Here is a 22613-nt window from a genome sequence, read left to right on the forward strand (position 1 = left end):
AATTTTTTTTTTTAAAAAAAACTACTTATTTGTCAAGGCTCCATAGTCCATAGCATTTTCATTTGACCGTTTTAGCAATCATCTTCTTGTACAGTTTCTAGAGTTCTCATTACTTGAATCCCAAGAAAGCTGAGATAGCCGGATGATTTGTAAAACCTTAACAAATTACATTATACTCCTTCTGTTCAGAATTATTTGATGTTTAAGGTTTTTGCACACAGTTTAAGGATTCATTTAATTTTTATTTTTTTTATACTAAAAATATTATTTATAATTCATTTAAATATTATTCAGCCAATAAGAAGACAATCTGCAGAATATAAAATGTCAAAAACTATAAAAATTCATTAAATTTTACATTGAAAAGTGAAAACATCAAATAATTCTGAACAAAAAAACCTTCTAAAACATCAAATAATTCTGAAGAGAGGGAGTATTTATTTAAACTGTTAGGCGGTTTTAAAAAAGATTGGAACCTTGCAAAAAAAAACAACGATTCCAATTTACTTCTTATCCACAAAAAAAAAAAGAAAAAACAGACCAAATTACTGAAACCGACTTTAACTTCTGCACTGTTGTTGCCTAGTGCTTAAAAATCCAGGAGCTATTCATCGACTATGAGCTTCCTGTCTACGCTTGAGAAAGATTGGTAAAACGCCTTGAAATGTTTGTACGCGATGTCTATATCGTCTGTTCCACAAATCTCTCTCACACTGTTTCACAAGTAACAAGTTCCAAAACCCGGAAGCTGAGTCTAAGGTAGTTTAACTTGGACACATAAGAGAATTGTTATAAATTTGAGCCATTAATATACCTATGCATGGAAAGCTGAGCTATGCCACAATCAACGGTTCGAATCCCGACTCCTGAAGCCAATATAGGTCCTATTGTTGAACCACATCCCATATCGTTTCTCACCACAAACTCCTACACGAATAGCAAAAATCTAATTGTCTGTGTACCATTCTTCTCATATATGAGTAGATCAGTGTAGAACATCTAGAAGATCCATGATATGTTGTTTACTCTTGGTTCTTAACATTAAGTAGTAGAATACCTAACCTGAATTGGAAGATCATGGAGCTTTGCTACTTCTTTGAAAAGAAAAGAAGTGATTCCACTGGTTGCATAACGTTGGTTTGCGTTATGCTTGATAACAAGACCCTTGTGTATTTGAGGACGGTGGTTCTCTTCATGCTTGTCTGCAAAGTTCGGGTGCACCCCATGAGCCATATCTGCAGACACTGCACACCACAAAAAATTCTATACTCAAGTTTCAGCAGAAAGACCAAAAAACATCCAAAAATATCTACAACTGTGTCTTGCGAAAATTCCAGAGATTACATACGCATAAGTCACAACTAAATGGAAGCAGATGCTTACCAAGAAACGATTTCCGAATAGCACGGTCAAAGGTACATTCGGTGACCTGCGCATTGCTGAGGGAACTCACAATCCGTCTCATTGCTTGAAACATAGTGGGTGCCCCTGCTCCTTGACATGAATCTGAACCAACCTATTGGAACAAATAATTTTTAAGAAGACGTTAGGCAATTACTTGGCAGACGTTACTAGCACATCATCAGCTCGAAGCAAAAAAGTTATGGAAGGTAAAATGCAAATCCTCTTTACCAACACTTATCATGCCAATAAATCGGCTAATAAGTTTATTTAACTAAAGCAAATTAAGGAAAAAGGGCACCTCCTCGTTGTCGAATAAAGCTATCATCCGGATATCATGTTCACTCGACAGGCTTTCCGATGAGGAACATGAATCAATGAGAGCTCTCAAAGCGCAGAAACTTGATGCAAGATTATCTAGCCTTCCGGAGAATATGAATTCATTGTTTGCTCCTCCAAGGCAGCTAGGTTGTGTGTCACAGATATTTAACTCAAGACTCACTATGTCCTCGACCTTACAGTCCAGATCATCTGACAAAATCTGCAACACGATCAGGAAACATTTGAGATAAATGTGGATTTTTATGGTTAACACCAACAACAAACATTCAGAGGCTCTCAAAATGTTGATAAAAAGGAAATAATTTTCCAGCAAAGTTAACTCTATATTCTGGATAGAATTTCTCAATGATTGCAGAGACTAAGTGCGATGTTAACAAACGATGAAGATGACTGAATCTAGCTAGCAAATAAGCCCGTTATATTATACCTGCATGAGTAATGGATGGTGAGCATCTTTGGAGGATGAAGATACGTTTTTGTCCTTGGACTCTGCTGAGGTTTCATCTGTTTTCGTAGCCAGTAGCGGAACAAGTTGGGTCTCCAAATTCGGTTTAAATCCATCACTGTTCACTGTGCTAAAACAATACAAGAAGAACAAAACAGCAAGAGTGAGCTTCAAAACTAGTTGTAACGCATACACTTACACTTGAAAGCGACTGCATTTGTCAAAAACTCAGCTAGAAAAACTCATAAAAGAAGTTTACCGATCAAGATGAATGGCCAAAGTGGGCACTCGAAGTAATGGCCTTTTGACTTTGACAAGCCTGTGCACAAAGGAGCCATCGCTGGCTCTCACAATTGCTCTCCCCGCAACACTCAAGTCTCGATCAAACCAGGTGTGCCACAAACCACCTCCATAAGTCTGAACATTCACCATGAGATAGCCAGACTTGGACGATGCTGACTTGGGTTTTAGTTTAAGACAAGGGCTGTCGGTGTGAGCAGCTATGGCATGAAACCCATTACCAGGAACATACCTACAAAAAATGTAGGTTCCGTGAACCCTTCAAATACTAAAGCATAACCTTAGTTCCAGGATTCAGTGTTCTACTAATGAAGATCATTAATTGCCAAACCGACTTTGTACCATGGGAAATAAAAATAAATCGGAAACTCACTTGTCTCCGACAGCAAAAGCAACCAAACAGGACATGTTTCGAGTAAAGAAGTAACGGCCACCAGGTTTAAGCTTCCAGTCCTCATTTTCACTCAGGAGATGGAACCCAGCAGCCAAAAGCTGTCTCTTGGCCTCAGCTGCATAGCAAAAGAAGGAAGATCAATCATAGACACTTAGCAAAGGAGTTCCGAAAGGAAAACAGCTTCAAATTACCAGTGGCGTGAAACTGTGTCCAGGATTCGTTGAGATAATCCAGAAGATCCCCGACAATCGACGCATTGGAATCACCCTGAAGAAACACGAAACAATTGAGACTCAGAAACTACTGAGAGAGAGAATGAGAAGAATAGATAAGATAAAGAGAGAGAGAGTGAGAGACGTGGGAGTGGGAGGAGCAGAGGATTGGAGAGACGGAGGAGAAGGAGCGGAAGGGAGAGCGATGGAGATAAGAAGGAAAGGAGAGAGATTGAGGCAGGAAGAGGGAAGAATTGAGGATGGTGGGAAGAGGATAGGTTAGTGGAAGACGAGCTATGGCCGCCATTTAAACTCTGAAAATCTCTCAACTTTCTGATCTCCCCACTTTCCGATCGACGATTACTATCCCAGCGCAGTTATTCTATCTTCTTTTAACTTTTATTCTAACTTTTCACCGTTTTCACCTTTGCACAAAAGTAAAAAAAAAAAAAAATTATTGGAGAGTATTGTATTTACATCAAAGAAACTTTCGCGCTTTCTTGTTAATCAAGAGGACAATTGATGATGATGTGGCATTGTTATCGCCTCTTATTAACCATTGCCAAAAGTCTTTCTCTGCTTTGGGTCTCCGGAGACTTGTAATAATTAAATAAAGACTAAAACGTTAATTGCTACGAAGCTTCATGAGTGGGCCCCCACGTTTTCTGTCTACTTCTCAAAGTTGTTTTATACCACACTTGCGCCTAAAGGAGTAAGAACTCTTCTTCCTCCACTCACCAATCATCATTTTCTCTCTGTGTCTCTCATCGGCCTGGCCTAGTCCTAGACATGGCTGAACTTATCGGCGGCGAAGTCGTGACGGAGCTCGTGAGGCAGCTCTTTTCTATATCTGGAAAAGCCTTGAGATGCAGAGGCGTCGCCTTGAACCTCGCCACCATGATCGAGGAATTTCAGCCCACGATCAAGGAGATCCTCTACAGCGGCGTGGAGGTCAGTTCCCATCGCCAGGTCCAGCTTCGTATGTTCTCTGAAACCCTAGAAAAGTGCCGAAAGCTCACCGAGAAGGTTCTCAAATGCAACCGTTGGAACATGATTCGTCAGGTTTACCAAGCCAGGAAATTGGAGGATCTCCAGAAGAAAATCTCTACCTTTATTCAAAGCCTGCCCCTCCACACTCTCGCCGACGTTCATCATCTCCGGGCTAACGCTGAAGTCCGTTTTGATCGGATCGATAGGAGTTTCGATAGCATGAACGAGAAGATGGGTTCTATGAAAATCAGGGGAGGTGGATTGGTGCGGGACGCGATGAAGATTGCCGAACCTACGGTAGCGACGGAGGGTGATTTGGGTAATTTGGGGGTTGGCTTGGATTTGGGAAAGAAGAAGGTCAAGGAGATGCTGTTTCATTCCAAGGACGAGGGAAGAAGGCTTGTTGGGATCTCCGGGATGAGCGGTTCAGGCAAAACCACTCTTGCTAAAGAGCTTGCCCGGGACCTCGAGGTCCTAGGTAATTAAGCTCTGCTTTAGCCTTATGTGCTTGCCTGGACTCTGATTCAATATCGTTTCTTAATTTTTTCATGTTCGTCTAAGGTGAAGTTGAGTTTTTGATGTTGGACTCTGTTTAAGAGTCAGAGAGACTGTTTCTCTGATGTTAAAGTTGCTTCTTTTACAGGCCACTTCGGGAAACGGGTTTTGTTTCTGACCGTTTCACAATCTCCTAATCTTGAGGAGCTAAGGGCCCTTATATGGGAATTTCTTACTGGTCATGAGGCTGGCTTTGGTGCAACTCTTCCGAAGCTAGTGATCCTTGATGATGTTTGGACAAGGGAATCCCTGGACCAGCTCATGTTTAACAATCCTGGAACCACAACGCTTGTGGTCTCAAGGTCTAAACTTGCAGATCCGGGAACCACCTACAATGTAGAGTTACTAAATGAAAGTGAAGCAACCTCTCTGTTCTGTCTCTCTGCTTTCAACCAGAAATCAGTCCCTTCCGGGTTCAGCCCAACTTTGGTCAAGCAGGTAAAAATTGGTCTGCTTTAAGTAATATTCTTTTTGCTTTCAGTACTCATATTGACTCTGTTTGGCAGGTTGTTGAGGAGTGTAAAGGTCTACCTTTGTCCCTCAAAGTTGTTGGTGCTTCACTGAAAGACCGACCTGAAAAATATTGGGAAGGTGCAGCGAACAGGTTATCAAGAGGTGAACCTGCTGATGAAACTCATGAGAGCAGAGTATTTTCTCAAATAGAAGCAACTCTAGAGACTCTGGACCTTAAAACCAGAGAATGTTTCTTGGATATGGGTGCTTTCCCTGAAGACAAGAAGATCCCTCTTGATGTTATCATCAACATGTGGGTTGAGATGCATGATCTCGAGGACGCGACTGCTTTTGCTGTTCTTGTTGATTTATCAAACAGGAATCTCCTTACTCTCGTGAAAGATCCAAGGTACAGTTATAGATCTCTCTATGATCTCATTTCTTGTAGCTCCTTCTATGGTTTTAACCGTTCTTAACTTAAATTTACAATGGATAATAATTTTGTAGGTTTGGCGCTATGTACACAAGCTACTATGATATTTTTGTGACGCAGCATGATGTTCTAAGAGACCTTGCTCTTCATCTAAGCAATCGTGGAAAAGTAAATAGAAGAGAGCGGCTATTGATGCCGAAAAGAGAGTCCTTACTTCCCAGAGAATGGGAGAGGAGCAATGATGAGCCATACAATGCCCGTGTAGTTTCCATTCACACAGGCAAGAGTTTCTTACACAACGATCCTTGAATGAATTGGTTTGGTTAGTCGTTAGAATCATAACGTTTTGATATGGCCATCTGTTTTTTTTTTTTTTTTTCTTACAGGAGAAATGAGTGAAATGGAATGGTTTGACATGGAACTCCCAAAGGCAGAGGTTTTGATACTACACTTCACTTCGGACAGCTACGTACTGCCACCTTTCATCGCTAAGATGAGCAAGCTTAGGGCGCTCGTGATTATCAACAGCGGTATGTCTCCTGCGCGTCTACATGACTTCTCCAGCTTTACTAATTTGGCCAAACTCAGGAGTCTCTGGCTTGAGAGGGTTCATGTCCCTGAACTCTCTACCTGTACGGTTCCCTTGAAGAACCTCCACAAGATGTCTCTGATCCTGTGCAAGATCAATCATAGTTTTGATCAGACAGCAGTAGACATGGCCCAGATCTTTCCAAACCTGTCTGACCTCACGATAGATCACTGTGACGATCTTGTGGAACTACCTTCGACGGTCTGTGGAATCACCTCTCTCAACTCTATCAGCATAACAAATTGTCCACGCATCAGTGAGTTGCCTAAGAATCTGAGTAAGCTAAAGGCCCTTCAACTTCTGAGGCTATACGCTTGCCCGGAGCTGAAATCTTTGCCTGTAGAAATCTGTGAGCTGCCGAGACTGAAGTACCTAGACATCTCTCAATGTGTCAGCCTGATTTGTGTTCCGGAAGAGATAGGAAAGCTCACAACACTTGAGAAAATCGACATGAGAGAATGCAGCTTATCGAGCATACCGAGCTCTGCGGTTTCATTGACTTGTCTACGCCATGTAATATGCGACACAGAGTCTCTGTGGATGTGGGAAGATGTGGAGAAGGCGGTTCCTGGACTTCGTGTTGAAGCCGCTGAAAAGTGCTTCACCCTGGATTGGCTCGACGAGTAGGTTCTTGATTCTCCCTCCGAGTCCTTGGAAACATGTTTTGTATTAATAACTCACTGCTAATCTGTAGCAAAGTTTTTGTATATATTCCATTGCCGCTCTCAAGAGTCGGTGCTATCTTCCTTCCTCCTCCTTGCCGTTTGTCTTAGAATATGATTAGCGTTGCTCTGTTTTTCCGTACAACTTCGTAAAGATTTTTCACTAGTAATCCTCCACTTACTTCAAAAGATTGCGAAAAGAAAAAACTTCCAAATATCAAATGATTTGTCTATAAAACTTATCGATAATTCCGAATTAACGGTTTAACACAACTTGAGTTATTTCTTTGGAGCGAACAAAAGCTTTATTTATTACTAGTTGAAGTCGATGTTTAAGATGTCAGGAAATTTTTTTACCAAAAAAAAAAAAAAGATTTCAGGAGATGGAATTCGTTATCTGTGTACGGAAAGGAACAGCTATAGCACAATGACAACAGAACCAAGCCATCTTTATTCTTTAGCCCCAATGGTTCAGTAAAGGCAGAAATATTTCGCAGACGTTATGGTTATTACGAGTTTCCACATCATATTCAAAACAGTCTAGACTTGATAGATCGCAACAGATACGATTTCATAAAGGAGAAAGACAGTTTTGTTTTTGGAACAAACAAAAAGCTTTATTAATAGCTGTCGATGTCAGTTTCAGGCCTTCTCAGGAAGTAACGCAGACAGTTCACCAAAACCTGCATGCAGGAGAAGTTGATTCTTTACCTCTTATCTTTTTAGAGTTTTTTTAAGTACAAAGTAACAAGAACAATAAATCACCTGTGACAACGAACTGTTTAGTGCTTGCCCTTGGTAGCTTACGTGAAACTTGTCTTTGGCAACCAGACCCTGAGACAATGGACGAGTAGTTATTAAAAGGGCGTGGAAATGGAATCACACTGTATGTACATATATGGAGCTTAGGTTTAAGGGTTTTGAGTACTTCTGTATCTATCTCTGCGGATTCCACGTCTATGTTGATATCAGCCATCACTTTTATCATCTCTACAACAAGACCTGGCCTGTCCGCTGTCTCTATGCAAAGAAGGCTAGCGAAAACCGGGAACCAGCGAGGGTTATGTAAACTATTTTATCAGGTTATATTAAATGTGACCTCGTATTCTACTGAATAGTGAATCCTTACCTCCTCTTTGGTCCGTCTTTTTTCACATCTATGTGCGTTGCAATATCGACATACTTTTTGTTCGGTTAAATCTCATTTCTCATGCAAGTTTGTTCCTCGTAATTTTCTTCAAAATTTTTTATATATTTATTTTTAAACCAGGATTAAACTAGAACACTTTTTGGTAATACTAGGTGAAAGCCCGCGCTAAGCGCGGATAGTTTTTATTATTTACGATTTCAAGTTGCTCGCTGCATTCCTACAAAAATAAACAAATGAAATGTTCAGAACAATCATCAAACAACTCACGGTTTTTATTGATCCAACAGCTGCATGTAGGTCTGCACAGGTGTTTAACTTTGAGCACTTAAGCAAGAATGTGAATGTGATTTAAGGTAAAGGGAGAAAGGAAACTGAAGCAGACCGGATGGTATTTCAACAGATTGTTAATGATTGTTAATCGAATTTGCTCCAACAAGTCAGGGTCTTCCACTTTCCGCCCAGTATCTCTGGCCGTAAGGAAAAAAAAAAAAAAAAAAAAAAAACAGAACAAATTAAGAACATAAACCAGTTCAGGCAATTAACAACAATACAAGTAGCTGCAGCTGCACACAACACCAATAAATATTTGACACAGGAAGTATTTGATCGTATTCACTTGTCGCATGCCCACAATCTAGTCTGAGACTAAATTTCCCAGGGATAATCATAAGTAATCAACACAAGGTCGACCTAGACACAATTGTACATCCAATTGAGCAAATAAGAGGTGAATAAGTAATTGAACAACATCTATAGCAAAGAGAGGCCAGGGAAAGAACGGCCTTTCTTACAGTTTTGTTATAGAAAATTTGGTCTGCTTAACGGATCCTTCAGTTGTGACAGTTCCTTTTATTACATCCAATCCCAAATCTTTCAGCGCCCTCATCTGCAAAATACAACAATGATTCATAAGCTGAAAGCTAGGCAACTTTGCATGATATCAAAAAAGATGCAGTGATAATGAGAACCCCTCACTGTGTCAATGAGAGCCCCAAGACGATCTCCAAAACTGAGTTGTACAATGGTGGCTTCAGGGTCGGCATCCTGGTCTATCATAACCATTGGCATTGGAACGACGTCATCATCATCTTCCGATTTCTGCGATCAAATTTTCCAGCAAATGTCATCTCAAAGCACACGTCAACACAAAACTCATACGCAGACGGTTTCCCTATTAAACATAAGAAAGTAAAATCACATATCAATCAATATAGTACACACATCAACACATAACCATATCATCTCTACATTTACTTGCTGAGCTTCTTCGTGCATATTCATGTAAGTCTTTGGAAGTCAAATCTATAGATCCAAGAACCATCAATCGTTTAGTTGCGAAAAAATAAAAAGGCTGATACAAAGTTACTGACCGGAGAAGATGGAGTAGTGGCATCAGTGCTGTTAATCGAAGCATATACACGGTTTCTTAGACTGCCATATCAAAACAAGCAAGCATGGAAAGATATATCAGCAATCTCAGATAAAATCATTCAAACGTATGACATTCACAAAACAAAGTAGAATTTGCAATTAGTTCAGAGAGAAACCAAATTGCCAAGAAACTTATCTTAATCATCTCAAGAAACATGTATCTCAAACCAAAAAGAACCTACCGATACTCTCTCAATTTTCATAACGACAAATTATCCTACTCCATACGAGAATCCAGAAAAAAGTTCCACTTGCCAAATCGATCGACCACATACAAAGCAAAGATTACTGTAGAATCAAACTTAGATTTGCCAAACACTTGACCAAAAAAGAGTATCCAAACATAAAAGACTAAGAAAAATCAAGTAATCAGGAGGAGCAAGAAGACTAAACCCCCAGAAATTCCAGTATAGAAAAACAAGAAAAGATGCAGAAGCTGACCTCATCGTGGAGAGAGACATTACACCTTGGACGAACTTCCGGGGATCACCGAAGAAAGCAGGCGATAGATCTGGAGAAGAAGTTTGAGCGGGAAAACGAGTCTGCCAGGTGATCGCAGAAGAAGGACGAGAGGAAGTAAAGGAAGAAGAGAAATGAGTAACAGAGAAGATAGTATTGGAGAACGCCATTGAAGTTGAAACAAGAATATTTTTTTTCTGGGAAGTCAAGAGAACACCGAAATCTACAATGGCGAGAAAATTGGCGTTTTGTGATAACAAAAAGATGATGGAGTGCTGAATCTGCTGATGTGTGACGTATACTTTTTTAGATGGGTCCACCTGGACATCTACATCTACTAGCTAAGGGTCGTATATTTATTTTTTCTTATTATGTTTCTACGAGTAATCAATTGATTACTTGCAAATCGGATTAAATTAATGTGAGAGTGAGACGAATTTAGACGCATTCATTTGGTTGCTGACGTTCTAACTTATGCGTTGCTCTTTTTTTTTTTTTTTGACATCAACTTATGTGTTGCCCTTGTATCTTCTCTCTAGTATTCTTTTCTCCTCCAACCCAATTGGACTACAGGTATTTGAAGATGAACCAATTAAACATGCTAAAAAGAATTAAAATATTACATTTGTAATCTTTCTATTTTTAATATATCAAACTAAAAAAGTAATAGTTTTACCACCAAAAAAAAAAAACTAAAAGGTAATAGGAATTGTTGGCGTGTTATAAAAAAACCCTATTATTTGTTGACCCAAAACAAATTTGGGACTGGACTCAAAAATAAGCCGTAGCCCAATGGGCCTCTATGCCAATTAAAAAGTCCAATGGGTCGTGTGTTCAGCAAAGAGGAATGCGATGATTTTATCATACACATACATCCAAGTTCTTCTTAATCTTTTCCATTTTTTTGCGCATTCCTACTTCTTCTTTTTTTTTTTTGTATGGATGGTATAAAGAGTTCGTTTATGCGATGTTTGCTTATTGGATTCAATATTTGGAGAGAGCCCCGGTTTAAATATACCATTTGGGAATAGCTGCTAGATATGATTTTTAAGCTTATTAGATAGATTTTTGGGTGTAAGATCTGTAGTCATCGTCTCAAAATCAAATGGCTCATATAGAGAAAAAAGCTTGAAATCAAGGTTTCAGCCTTGGTACTTTGTACATGTTCTAAGAAATCAAGGTTTCAACCAAAAATAAACTGCCTCCAATTGAAAACCCACCAATCCATATGCATTTGATTCAAAATACCACCAAAATGGTTTAAAACATATTTGTGTTTATAAAAAGGCATTCCTATACACTAATGTATATTATTTTATTACTTTTCATCACCATCATCACCTGTATCAGAAAATACCCAATCCTATTCTTTTTGCTATTCACATAAAATGTGTAAAAAACCCCTAATAAACTAAAAAACCATGGCCAATTTCCTCTTCACCATTTTTTTCACATCCGAAACCCGAAATCCTCAAAATGACCCGGAGTCGTCATTTGCTGACCAAACTCCGTCATGATCTGCTGCTGCTGCTGCTGCTGCTGCTGCTGCTGAGCATGAACAGGGCTCTCGTGGTGCCCAGACCAGTCCATGTTGGAGCCAGGCATGGCTAGATTAGTATCGACCGTAGTTATGTCGTGGATGCTCGACCTTTTCCTTTCCTTCTTCACCGAGTTCTGTCTAAGAAAATATTTCTGAGCATGGCTCGCGACTTGCGTCGGTGTCCTCGTCACCACCACGTTCCTCGATATACTCCTCCAATCTCCCTTACCATACCTCTTTAATCCGATCAGAAACAATCTGCATCATATCAAACCAAATGTAATTAATCACCTAAATTAACCGAATTGCGATAGTAATTGGAAGAAGAATAACAAAAACCGTGCTAATTCCCAATTTATATCCAAACAAAAAAAAACCCTAATTTTGCTACTTGCAAAGGGAAAAATGAGAATTCGGAATTGATAAACGTACTTGTGTTCGTTTTCAGTCCAAGGAGTTCCTCTTTTCCGTTCGCTCTCGCCGTGTTTAGACCCAAAGGAGATCTGACCGGCCGAGTCCCAACCCGCCGCCGCAGCCGCCGAGTCATCCATGTAATCCGGGACATCGACTCGGCCGGAATCAATCTCGATGACGTCGTGCACCAACGCCTCGTAATGGTCCCTAACTTCAACAGCAGTCCTATGGAGCTGATCGGCGATTCTCTCCCACCGATTCGGAGATCCTTCAGGGAAAAGCACCAAAGCTTGCTCGAACATCTTATCTTCCGATCTCGTCCACACGCTCGACGCCATATCCACGGGTTTCTAGTGGTTTTGAAGAGAACAAAAAAAAGAGTCGAGTGGTAAAATCTCAGAATCTAAAATTTGTTGTTGGCTGTTGGAGAAACTGTTTCAGATAATTTATACGGATTCTCTGGTTTTTTTCTTAGGAAAGTTTGTTTTAAGGAAAAATTAGGATATATAAAAGAGAAAGAATGTGCTGGAAATTAAAATAAAGAGGGAACAAGCAGCTCAGAGACCAACTTCAACACGGTTTCTCTGCAATTGGGATGTCTTTTGTCTCTCTCTCTTTTCTCTCTATTTTTTTTTTCTCCTTTTTAATTTAATTTTAGGGTTACAACTTACACCTGACCTGACGACTGATTTTTTTGCTCCAGTTTGTTACAGTTCTTTTTATTTTCTGATTTTGTACTTTTTTATAATAAGCATATGCCACTTTGCTTTTCCAATAATACTGGAACACGTAGCTATTAAGAAAAACAACCGCCTAAAAATACGAAAAGCAATCTACAAATATTTCTTTCTTTTTGGGTTCACATTTGCCAAACAATCAATCCACTATTTATATATGTACTCTTTTCTGTCCAAGTGTGCTGCTTTTAGTTTTTTTTTTTCGTCTGAGAAATTCATATTATAAATGTTGTTAAAACCAGAGTTTCACAATTTGGATCAAGGTAAATCACACAATCATACAACATGAGAGAGTTATAAACTTTTTTCTAAGTGTGTAATATATTCCTATTTATTATATATACCTTCTTTTAGTTTTTTACTCATATACTTGAATCCCGATAATTGTTTTATTTAACTTTCATTACCAATGTAAAACTTGTTTTCTCATATTTTTTGTGTTAATACTTCGTCATATATTAATTTATTTTTGGTAAAAACAATTCTCGTGATGCAAAGAAAATAATCCCTGATTGCTTAACACTTTGACCAAATTTATTATATACCGCAAAGTTTGACCAATTTTTTACGGTAGGGGGATCATTAATGCTAGTCAAAACCCAATTCTTTGACTATTTTTAACTTAAGTCTAGTGACCATTAAAAGTTTCAGTACTCACGACCCTTGACTAATTAAGCTACCCATGATCTGAGTCCAATTCTCTTTGTTTGAATTTAAAATTTTCACCCCAAAAAAAAAACTGATTAAGTGTACTATTCATAGTTTTAACTTATAAGGCTTAGTTAAACAAGTTTTAGTTAGGTTTCCGTTGGACGTTCTGCTTTGGAAAGTACTTAAAACGAGATTATTAGCACTTAATCAAATACAATACCACAGTTTTTTCTTATCTTATACGGAAATCTTCATTGTATTAATTAATTATATCCTCGAGTCTTAACGAACTTCAACAGATTAACTGAAGAGGAACTCCAACTAATATTTTAGTATTTTTTTAACTGTACTTTCTTTTTTACTTGTTTTTAATATGGTTTACACACTTTTACTAAATCTAGTTGGATCCACAAATAAAGTGGATACGTTACGGACTCGATAAAGGTGCGTAGACCAACTCTTCACCAGTTTAAAGCCACGTGTCTTCTTCCAATTGTTTCTCAATAATACTTTTGGCATCTCAGTGATGCCTCTAGATGACGTGGCATCTCCTCTGTCCGTCACGTGGCCTTCACAGAAAATCCTACTAATTTCTTCTTCTTTTAAGCTTTTTTGGCTGTTACCTTATTGGTTTTAGATTTTTATATTTATCTTCAGAGATGTGGGAAAGATACAAACACATAAGGATGGGCGCGGAGCGGATATCCGGAATTTTAGCGATATCCGTGATCTGCTCCGCTCCGGCCGGATAATTATTTTTATGATCCATATCCATTTCGTAATTATCCGGATATTCGTCCTCCGGATATCCGCCAAAAATCTAAATATTTGCCGGATATCTGATCCGGCTCAAAAAAATATTTAAATAATAATATATTTAAAATAAAAAATAAAAAAATTCAAAATTTAATTAAAAATGACAATATTTTCTTTAAAAAAATATTTTTTTCTTAACTTATTAGTTTTAATATTTATAATAATTAAATTTATAAACAAAAACTCATAAAAATTATATTTATATATAATAATTATACATTTTATATGAATTATTATCTATCTATATATACATATATATTTATACCGGAGCGGAGCGGATACCCGTCTTAATTTTTTTTAGTATTTGTGATTTGCTCCGTTTTTAACGGATATTAAATTTTAGTATTTGCTTTGCTCCATAAAATTACGGATATCCGGATTTTTTGGATCGAATCGAGACGAATAATGGATCAAAGCAAATATAACGGATATTTTGCCCAGTCCTACAAACACACAGATAAATACTAATGGAGAGTCAAAATATGGGGTGTCCGGTGAGAATTAAGTGTTTAACTGATTAGAAATTAGACATACTCTTAAATATCCCACAAAGATTCAAATACTCTAAACTCTGAGATAACTACAAACACCCTTTAGCAAAAAACAATTATAAATAGCGTAGATATGCCAAATTTTTAGACTGTGGTGGTGAGGGAGAAACAACAACTTAATCTTTATTGGTCGGAAAAAGGACGGCGAAACAACAAACATTTCAAATCTATACTAAAAAAAAAGAAAGAACATAGGGGGTTATTGACCCCAAATAAGAAAAAAGTATGAATGGGCTAATTCCCCAAAAAAATATTAAATGGGCATTTAGAACGGGGTCGTAAGCTAAGTATCCATCGATGGATAACCCATTTATCTTATGGGCTGAACCCACTAAAGATAGCTCACATCTCATTACTGATGAGAGACTTAAATACTGTATAGGCCTATAGATAGTGCCCATGATGTGTGTGATAATCAACTGGAAATTTTCCATTTGCGAAAATCATAATTTGATATAAGGCTGAAGTAAGAGAATTTTTTCTAAATTGGGAATATAACATCCGCTTGAGTTCTTTATCTTTTATTTGTGCACGTATTTTTTTTGTTCTATTTCACTAGAGGAAAGAACCTTTCACTCTTTAGTCTGAATTTCAAAAATCACTAATTGAATGGCATCAAATTTCAAATGCTATTTTAAAACCCATTATTGCACTCTATAAGAATCAATAATTCAATTCCTAGACCGACCCTAATAACATTCAACGCTCGATCAACCATTATAAAAGGGCTTGGTATTTCAATGTAATATTGATTAGGAAGAAGGTTATATATAGGTAATTATAGAAAATAAAAAAAATGTAATGAAGAATTAGGCTTTGATTGAGCTCTCTTTTTGGTGGGTCCATTGTTGCATCCCACGCCTACGTGGATCTTTGATGTTATCTACATTAAAATTTTGTGTCAACATTATTTACACTTAAATTTGTAGTACAGACACAAGCAATCTGGTTTTTTAAATATGTGAATTCCTACTACGCTGGGTGGATCTTTGTTGTTATGCTTACTGATTTACAGCAGTATTCAAATATACGGAGAGGAGGAAATTAATCAATTATAATGCTTGCTTACCATATGATAAGATAAAAAGATATTGTTTTCTCATATAACTTTTTTAAGTGAAACAGAGATGGGCAGGACTGGTATACATGTGTGAGACGTGGTCGGGTTGAGGCAAACTGAGTTTGCATCTTATCTACAATCAGTTTTGACCATCCCACTCACTGTAAAGACCACTCCACATTATCTTTTGTTTTTATTTCATTATCTCACGATTATTTTGTGTAACCAAAAACTGTGAGACGACATTGACTCCATACGAATCTATATTATTATTTTTGTCGACTTTAGTTCATATGTGTGTGTGTATAGGGTGGGGTGGGGGTTGATTCGAATATATAAACGTTGGTGAAGCTCATCTAATGATCTTTTTTTTATTGTGAAAATAGAGGCTTCAAGTAAGTGTTCCGAATTCATCTGGATAAGCTAGTGTTAATTCAATGCAATGCACGTCCAAAAATATATTATTGCAATGTGTATCCAGTTATGACTGAGAGCCAATTGTGAGCGGTATAAAATTTACATTACAAATCATATTACAATATTTTCACCTAATCAAGTTTTAATGGAGTTTTTAAAGCTTATACATTGAGATCTAGTGTACTTATATGATTTTGGACTAATTATTGGTGTTGGGAATCTTGATTTTAGTTAACTGACACGAGTCATGGTTTTTGAATGCGTCTTGTCACAACATAATGAAAGAACATGAGCTTTTAATCACCTGCAAAGCTACAAATAAGCAAGAATGTTTTCCAAACTAATTCCAGTTGCATAAAAAATGAAAATCAAAAACTCATTTCCTCAAATTCGGGTCACGCAAAGCTTTAAAACCCGTGTGCTTATCTCTTCAGCATCCCACGTGTCGCCTTCATTGCCACACGTGTGAACCTTCAAACCCCTCATAGCCAGTTAGAGATAACGTCGTTAGCGTGTCTTACGATATACGGAAGTTAACACCGTTTGTTTTTGTTTCTTTTTAACGTCCGTGACGGTTTCATAACCTCGGGAACTAACAGAGTCGTTACGTTTCAAACTACTGTTGTTGTAGACAATTAAGGTAATTGATTAGTACTAATCGCCTATCAATTACTAAGAATCCATTTTCAGTCTATATAATAACATCAGTTTTCATTTCTCACGCAATCTGATGACATTAAATAATATACCACTTTTAGTGGTTATATGGTCAACAAAAATTGTTCACAAGCATAGCTAGTTATGAAATCATACTATATACTACTAAACTAGTTCTGGATTCGGATAAAAGCGTTAGCATAATTAGTGTAGATGATAAATAAATGTAATTGGACCAGACAGATAAAAGAGCATCTTGGATTAGTAGCTTTTTAGCCGATGCTTATGAGATTAATGTGAATAAGAACAAAATTCTTCTTCTTAATAATTATATGATAGTTTTCAAATACCCTTTAAATATGATCGTAATTACTGCAGAATGCCACTATCTTTATCCTCTTATTCTCCTCTCTCTCTCACTCAGTTTTCTTATCTCTATTATAAACCCGAAAGTCTGTCAAATCATAAAAAATTCTCAGTCCTCCTATACAGACTGACCCGACCCGAATCTGGCCGGTGAAGATGGAGGTGCAAAGCAGCAACAATGGCGGTCACTCTTCTTTCTCCAGTTTCTCCGTCTACCTTAACTCTCTCTCCGTGACGCCTTCCCGCTTAGCCCGACGCGCTATATCTGTTTCCACGTCTTCCGACGAGATGAGCCGCGTCCGTGCCGTCTCCGGCGAGCAGATGCGCCGAACTCTCCGGTGGTATGATCTCATTGGACTCGGAATCGGCGGAATGGTCGGCGCCGGTGTCTTCGTCACCACCGGCCGTGCAAGTCGCCTCTACGCCGGTCCCTCGATCGTCGTCTCTTACGCCATCGCCGGCCTCTGCGCCCTACTCTCCGCTTTCTGCTACACCGAATTCGCCGTCCATCTCCCCGTCGCCGGCGGCGCTTTTAGCTACATCCGTATTACATTCGGTTAGTCTCCCGCCAAATCACCACTAGCTCATCCGATCAGTTACGATCTGAAATTCAAATTTCAAATCTGAAAACCGTAACTGATTTTCCCCATTTTCTGTTACATATACGTCAGGTGAGTTTCCTGCATTTTTCACCGGAGCGAATCTTATAATGGACTACGTAATGTCAAACGCTGCCGTTTCGAGGAGCTTCACCGCATACTTAGGAACCGCTTTCGGGATCTCGACCTCGAAGTGGCGATTCGTCGTCTCCGGTCTCCCTAACGGATTCAACGAGATCGATCCCGTCGCCGTTCTCGTGGTCCTCGCAATCACCGTCATCATCTGCTGCAGTACAAGAGAGAGCTCGAAGGTGAACATGATAATGACTGCATTTCACATCGCGTTCATATTCTTCGTGATCGTGATGGGATTCTTAAAAGGAAATCCGAAGAATCTATCACTTCCAGCGAAACCAGAGCATCCGTCGGGGTTTTTCCCTTTCGGCGCGGCGGGAGTTTTCAACGGAGCCGCCATGGTATACTTGAGCTACATAGGATACGACGCCGTTTCAACCATGGCGGAAGAAGTACAAAATCCGGTGAAGGATATTCCCGTCGGCGTCTCCGGTTCAGTCGCCATCGTCACGGTGCTCTATTGCCTCATGGCCGTGTCAATGTCAATGCTCCTCCCATACGATCTGGTCCGTAATTACAGTAATTAATATTTGTATTACTTCTATTAAATTTATAAAAAGGAGAAACGGGAGGTGGTTTGACTGTAAAAGTTGAAAACGGCGGACTTGTGTACGCAGATAGATCCGGAGGCGCCGTTTTCTGCGGCGTTCAGAGGATCGGACGGCTGGGAGTGGGTGACGAAAGTGGTGGGGATAGGAGCGAGCTTTGGGATATTAACGTCGCTTTTGGTGGCGATGTTAGGTCAGGCTCGGTACATGTGCGTCATCGGACGGTCCAGAGTGGTCCCCGTTTGGTTCGCTCAGATTCATCCCAACACATCTACGCCAGTCAACGCCTCCACTTTTCTTGGTACGTTTTTTATTTATTTTCATTTGTCCCCTTCCGATTTTATTTTATTGCTGTCAAAATCGATAAATAAATCATATAGTAAAATTTGATTTTATTATATATATTATTTTTGATCCATAAAGTGAGATAGATAGAGGTAGTTAGGTTAAAAGGGGACCCCAATTGGAACCGTTTCAGTTGTTTCCATGATCTTTTTTCTTTCTTTCTTTCCTTTGATTTTGAAGCTTTAACGTTTTCCCAAAGATCATACGATCCACGTGATTATACTATCTATACGTGTCCATTTCAGTGTATATTTTAAAATCAAATCTTTTGGTACCATTTTAAAATCTTCCCCCTATCGATCTCGATTGCGACAAGGGCTGTGTGCGTTATAAATGTAGGGACATGGTTTTATACATTTTTATGTGGTTTTTATGGTGTTTGGGTTTTAAATTTTAAGAGACAGAGAGAGCATCTGAGTTCGATAGCTAGATGTCATGTTCACCATTGGTTTATTTTGCTCTGTGAAAAGTTCTGAGGTTCAATCTTTTCGACGGTCTTGATTGTGATATCTTTGGTGGGTCTCTTTGGTCCATTGTGTGTTCCCTTAGTGTTGAAAATACATATTCCACTTTTGTTTCTTTTTCCTTTTAAGAAATCTCTACTATTGTTGGATAAACTACAAGGGCGTTTCATCCATTGGCCGACTAGTTTTCAATTATAAAATTATAAATAAAAAATAAAAATTTTGTGGAGAACTAAAGCCTAGTCGGCTGATATTTTCGCAGTTTAGTTTTTGTAAAATTTTCCGGGGCATCTTAGTGACTAGCCCATTCGACTTAATTAGGCACCAGAGTTTTGAAGTTTGAACGATGCCAAATTTTTCAATATGTAAACAAGAATATTCGAAATTTTACTGGCAGTAGCTCAATGGTTAGAATTTAGTCACCAAGGACACTAGTGCTCAAAATAATTATATCATACAGTTATTGGTTGCCATGAATTTAGTGATCATAGCATTGTTGCGATGTGTACTCATCAGAGCCATATATTTGGTTTTATCCATATATATATATATATATATATATATAAGTAAAAAAAAAAAATGATATATCCAATACTCTTTTGTGATAAACCATTGGCTATTCACAATGTCACAAAGTGGATCATAATACTTGAGGGTCATCGTCGTCCCAACCTTATCCTTACCAATTTTAGCATCCCACTATCTCACAATTGCTATATCCATAAGCAGCATTGATTAACCTTTTTTCTTACTTTGACAAAAGAATACAAAATAAAGGAACAAATCCTCCCACGACCATCTTCGATTTCATTTCAATTTGGACTTTTTCAGTCGGCCGAATAATCTTTATAGTTAATATGATAATCTTATTAATGTTTTTTTTTAATGTATATATTATTTCCCGAATCAGGCATTTTCACGGCGGCTCTTGCGCTCTTCACCGACCTAAACGTCCTCCTAAACCTCGTCTCCATCGGAACACTATTCGTCTTCTACATGGTCGCAAACGCTCTCATTTTCAGGCGTTACGTCCCGATCGGACCCACCAAGCCATGGCCCACACTCTCTTTCCTCACACTATTCTCCATTACCTCTCTCGTTTTCACCCTCATCTGGAAACTTGCGCCACAAGGCAACCTTAAGGCTTTCATGCTCGGTTCCTGTGCGGTGGTGGCTATAGCGATCGTGCTGATTTTCCATTGCGTGGTCCCTCAGGCGAATAAACCGGAGTTATGGGGTGTCCCGTTCATGCCGTGGACCCCGTGCGTGTCGATTTTCTTGAACATATTCTTGCTCGGTTCGTTAGACGCACCGTCGTACGTCCGGTTTGGTTTCTTCTCCGGTTTGATCGTGCTTGTGTATTTGTTTTATGGTGTACATGCGAGCTCTGACGCTGAAGCGAATGGGTCTTTTGGTGTGAAAGATGGCCATGTCTTGAAAGAACTAACAGAAGTGTAACAACTAAAAAGTAATTAGTTTGATTTTTTAAAAATTAGCTTCTGTAATTATTAAACTCTCTAATTTTATTAAGGAGGGGCGGAAATAATTAAAAAAGCTATTTAATATAACTTTAGGGAGCATAGCTTATCTAAACTCTCTCAATTTTTAAGTGGGGACTTAAAGAATGACCATCCCTTTTGTTTTCTGTGAGAGGAAGTAAAAAGAATATGTACGTAACAGAAAATTATGTAACAGTTTTAGAAAATCGATATATTTTTATTGATATTCCTATCGTTTTCTATTTTCGTTGTGAGACACTGCTAAGAAAATCAAAGTCTATAGCAAAGATAGGTCTTTTTCTTTATTTTAAATATCGGCTGTCTTGTCAAATGTTAAATTAAATTAGGGTTTGTTTTTGTATACAGCATCTGTTTTTTTTTTTTAATTAGAAAACAACAAACAAAAAGAAATTCTGATAAGTCTAAACGTATATTTCTTTTAGTAAGCTATATCATTTATATATTTTTTATTATTAGATTTTATTTCTTCTTTTCGTACCATGTGAAATTGTGTATATATATTTTTGTCAACAAAAAATTAAAGGACTAAAAAATTGACCGTATGCTTATTGAAGCGATATATAGAGAAAATGAATCAGATGATGACATTCATCTTCATCTGATACTACGACGAAAATAGATATTTATACTAGCTAGCACAAACTATTAACTCTCAATCAAAGAAGATTGCGACATATAAGCACCAATCTTTGTCAATCGTATAAGGCAAGATCTGGTGTGAAATAGTAATGTATTGTGTGATACACAGAGAAATGGAGATAGACACAAGTCTCTCATAAATACGAGAGATGGCGTACCATTGATAGCGATGGGTCCCCATCTTTCTCACGGGACACAGATACGTGACTTTATCCGAATCTTCAATTCCTACAATATCACTTTATTTTTTCCTTCTTTTTTTCACGATCACTTGTTTCGAATTCCTTGACGATATACATTCATTCATTTGTTATTATATATTTTTATATTCCTTTTTATTAAAATAATTATATTCTTATATACAATCTTGATAGTTGAGATGCGAAATTGTCAGGTTTTTAACCTATATTCACTCACAAGGTTTGTGATCACTAATTAATCGGACACATTTTCAGAAACTCTCAGCTTCTAATGTTTTTTACTACTATTTATATATAAAACTTTTGTATATACAGTCAGTCAGTCAGTCATGTTCTTAAATAAAGATCAAATAACTCATTTGATAAGATTTCAAGTGTAATACATGTTAATATTTGGTTAGCTCTAACAACATTAGTTCATGTTATTTAGGATCTTAATAATATTATATTGACCAAAATATATTATACATTTTGCAGTATATCCAAACGTTCTGTAGCTACAAAGTACAAACCAAAGTTTAGGCTATAAAAGTTTCAGTTTACTAAAGATGACTTCATTTTTAGATTAGTTTTCAAATTAGATTTCTGCAGTTTCTACTCTTTTCTTGCAGAGGACTGTGTAAATCATGAGCGAATATGTGATTTCAATTCGAATAATCAAATCAGCCCAATTATTCTTTAACTGAACACTTCCAATAAATTAACTAGTTTAATTTAGATAATTATATTTAGAAGTGGATGATATATATCCCGAATCTAAAATAAATGTGATTCTAATTGGGAGACGACACTTGCTTATATTCTCTCGCACACTCTCTTTTTGGTGACTATATTCCTAAAGATAGGGCCCAAACCAAGAATAGCCTTTTTTTCTTCAAGGTCTTCACATTGGTGGATTTTATTGTATTTTTCATATATTTTATGGATTTGTTTCAGAAAATATTCTGCCAATAAGAAGATGTGATTCTGTTGGCAGTACAAAGATTTGATGTCTTTCTAGAAACACCACTTTAGTAAAGTCATGAGTTCGATCAGCAAAAGGGTTCATTCAAATCTCTAAGTCTGAGTGTCTTCCTATGAATTTGCCTTTATCCTAATTACAAAGCTTAATGATGGATTCGACATTGGATTACCAATA

At 37.8% G+C, this 22613-nt stretch overlaps 5 protein-coding genes across 5 annotated transcripts; 2 read left to right on the top strand and 3 right to left on the bottom strand.

Moving 5' to 3' along the window:
• Nucleotides 1-362: 362 nt before the first annotated feature.
• LOC18018615 (probable aspartyl aminopeptidase) lies at nucleotides 363-3540 on the bottom strand. The gene is made up of 10 exons (XM_006398863.2): nucleotides 3240-3540; nucleotides 3074-3149; nucleotides 2862-2997; nucleotides 2448-2720; nucleotides 2171-2318; nucleotides 1703-1942; nucleotides 1384-1516; nucleotides 1063-1244; nucleotides 815-927; nucleotides 363-713 (listed from the first exon to the last, which is right to left on the bottom strand). The coding sequence occupies exons 1-10, from the start codon at nucleotides 3399-3401 to the stop codon at nucleotides 605-607; spliced, it is 1572 nt and encodes a 523-aa protein (XP_006398926.1). The 5' UTR covers nucleotides 3402-3540; the 3' UTR covers nucleotides 363-604.
• A 269-nt stretch (nucleotides 3541-3809) lies between these two features.
• On the top strand, nucleotides 3810-6942 carry LOC18018616 (probable disease resistance protein At5g04720). The gene is made up of 5 exons (XM_006398864.2): nucleotides 3810-4562; nucleotides 4728-5077; nucleotides 5146-5501; nucleotides 5600-5805; nucleotides 5912-6942. Exons 1-5 carry the CDS (start codon nucleotides 3884-3886, stop codon nucleotides 6739-6741), a joined length of 2421 nt encoding a protein of 806 aa, XP_006398927.1. The 5' UTR covers nucleotides 3810-3883; the 3' UTR covers nucleotides 6742-6942.
• A 262-nt stretch (nucleotides 6943-7204) lies between these two features.
• Nucleotides 7205-10078, bottom strand: LOC18018617 (ACT domain-containing protein ACR12). The gene is given in 10 exon segments (XM_024156076.1): nucleotides 7205-7459; nucleotides 7542-7610; nucleotides 7705-7810; nucleotides 7906-8000; nucleotides 8120-8143; nucleotides 8309-8393; nucleotides 8718-8812; nucleotides 8902-9024; nucleotides 9297-9357; nucleotides 9799-10078. Coding segments are annotated over 10 exon segments (909 nt in total). The 5' UTR covers nucleotides 9987-10078; the 3' UTR covers nucleotides 7205-7396.
• Nucleotides 10079-11024: 946 nt separating this feature from the next.
• Nucleotides 11025-12289, bottom strand: LOC18018618 (transcription factor DIVARICATA). The gene is made up of 2 exons (XM_006398866.2): nucleotides 11789-12289; nucleotides 11025-11614 (listed from the first exon to the last, which is right to left on the bottom strand). Exons 1-2 carry the CDS (start codon nucleotides 12106-12108, stop codon nucleotides 11266-11268), a joined length of 669 nt encoding a protein of 222 aa, XP_006398929.1. The 5' UTR covers nucleotides 12109-12289; the 3' UTR covers nucleotides 11025-11265.
• Nucleotides 12290-17111: 4822 nt separating this feature from the next.
• LOC18018619 (cationic amino acid transporter 6, chloroplastic) lies at nucleotides 17112-20743 on the top strand. The gene is made up of 4 exons (XM_006398867.2): nucleotides 17112-17581; nucleotides 17697-18265; nucleotides 18377-18608; nucleotides 20027-20743. Exons 1-4 carry the CDS (start codon nucleotides 17182-17184, stop codon nucleotides 20572-20574), a joined length of 1749 nt encoding a protein of 582 aa, XP_006398930.1. The 5' UTR covers nucleotides 17112-17181; the 3' UTR covers nucleotides 20575-20743.
• The last annotated feature ends 1870 nt before the right edge of the window (nucleotides 20744-22613 follow it).

Source organism: Eutrema salsugineum, unplaced genomic scaffold (genome assembly GCF_000478725.1).
Source record: "Eutrema salsugineum unplaced genomic scaffold, Eutsalg1_0 scaffold_2, whole genome shotgun sequence".
Taxonomy (NCBI): domain Eukaryota; kingdom Viridiplantae; phylum Streptophyta; class Magnoliopsida; order Brassicales; family Brassicaceae; genus Eutrema; species Eutrema salsugineum.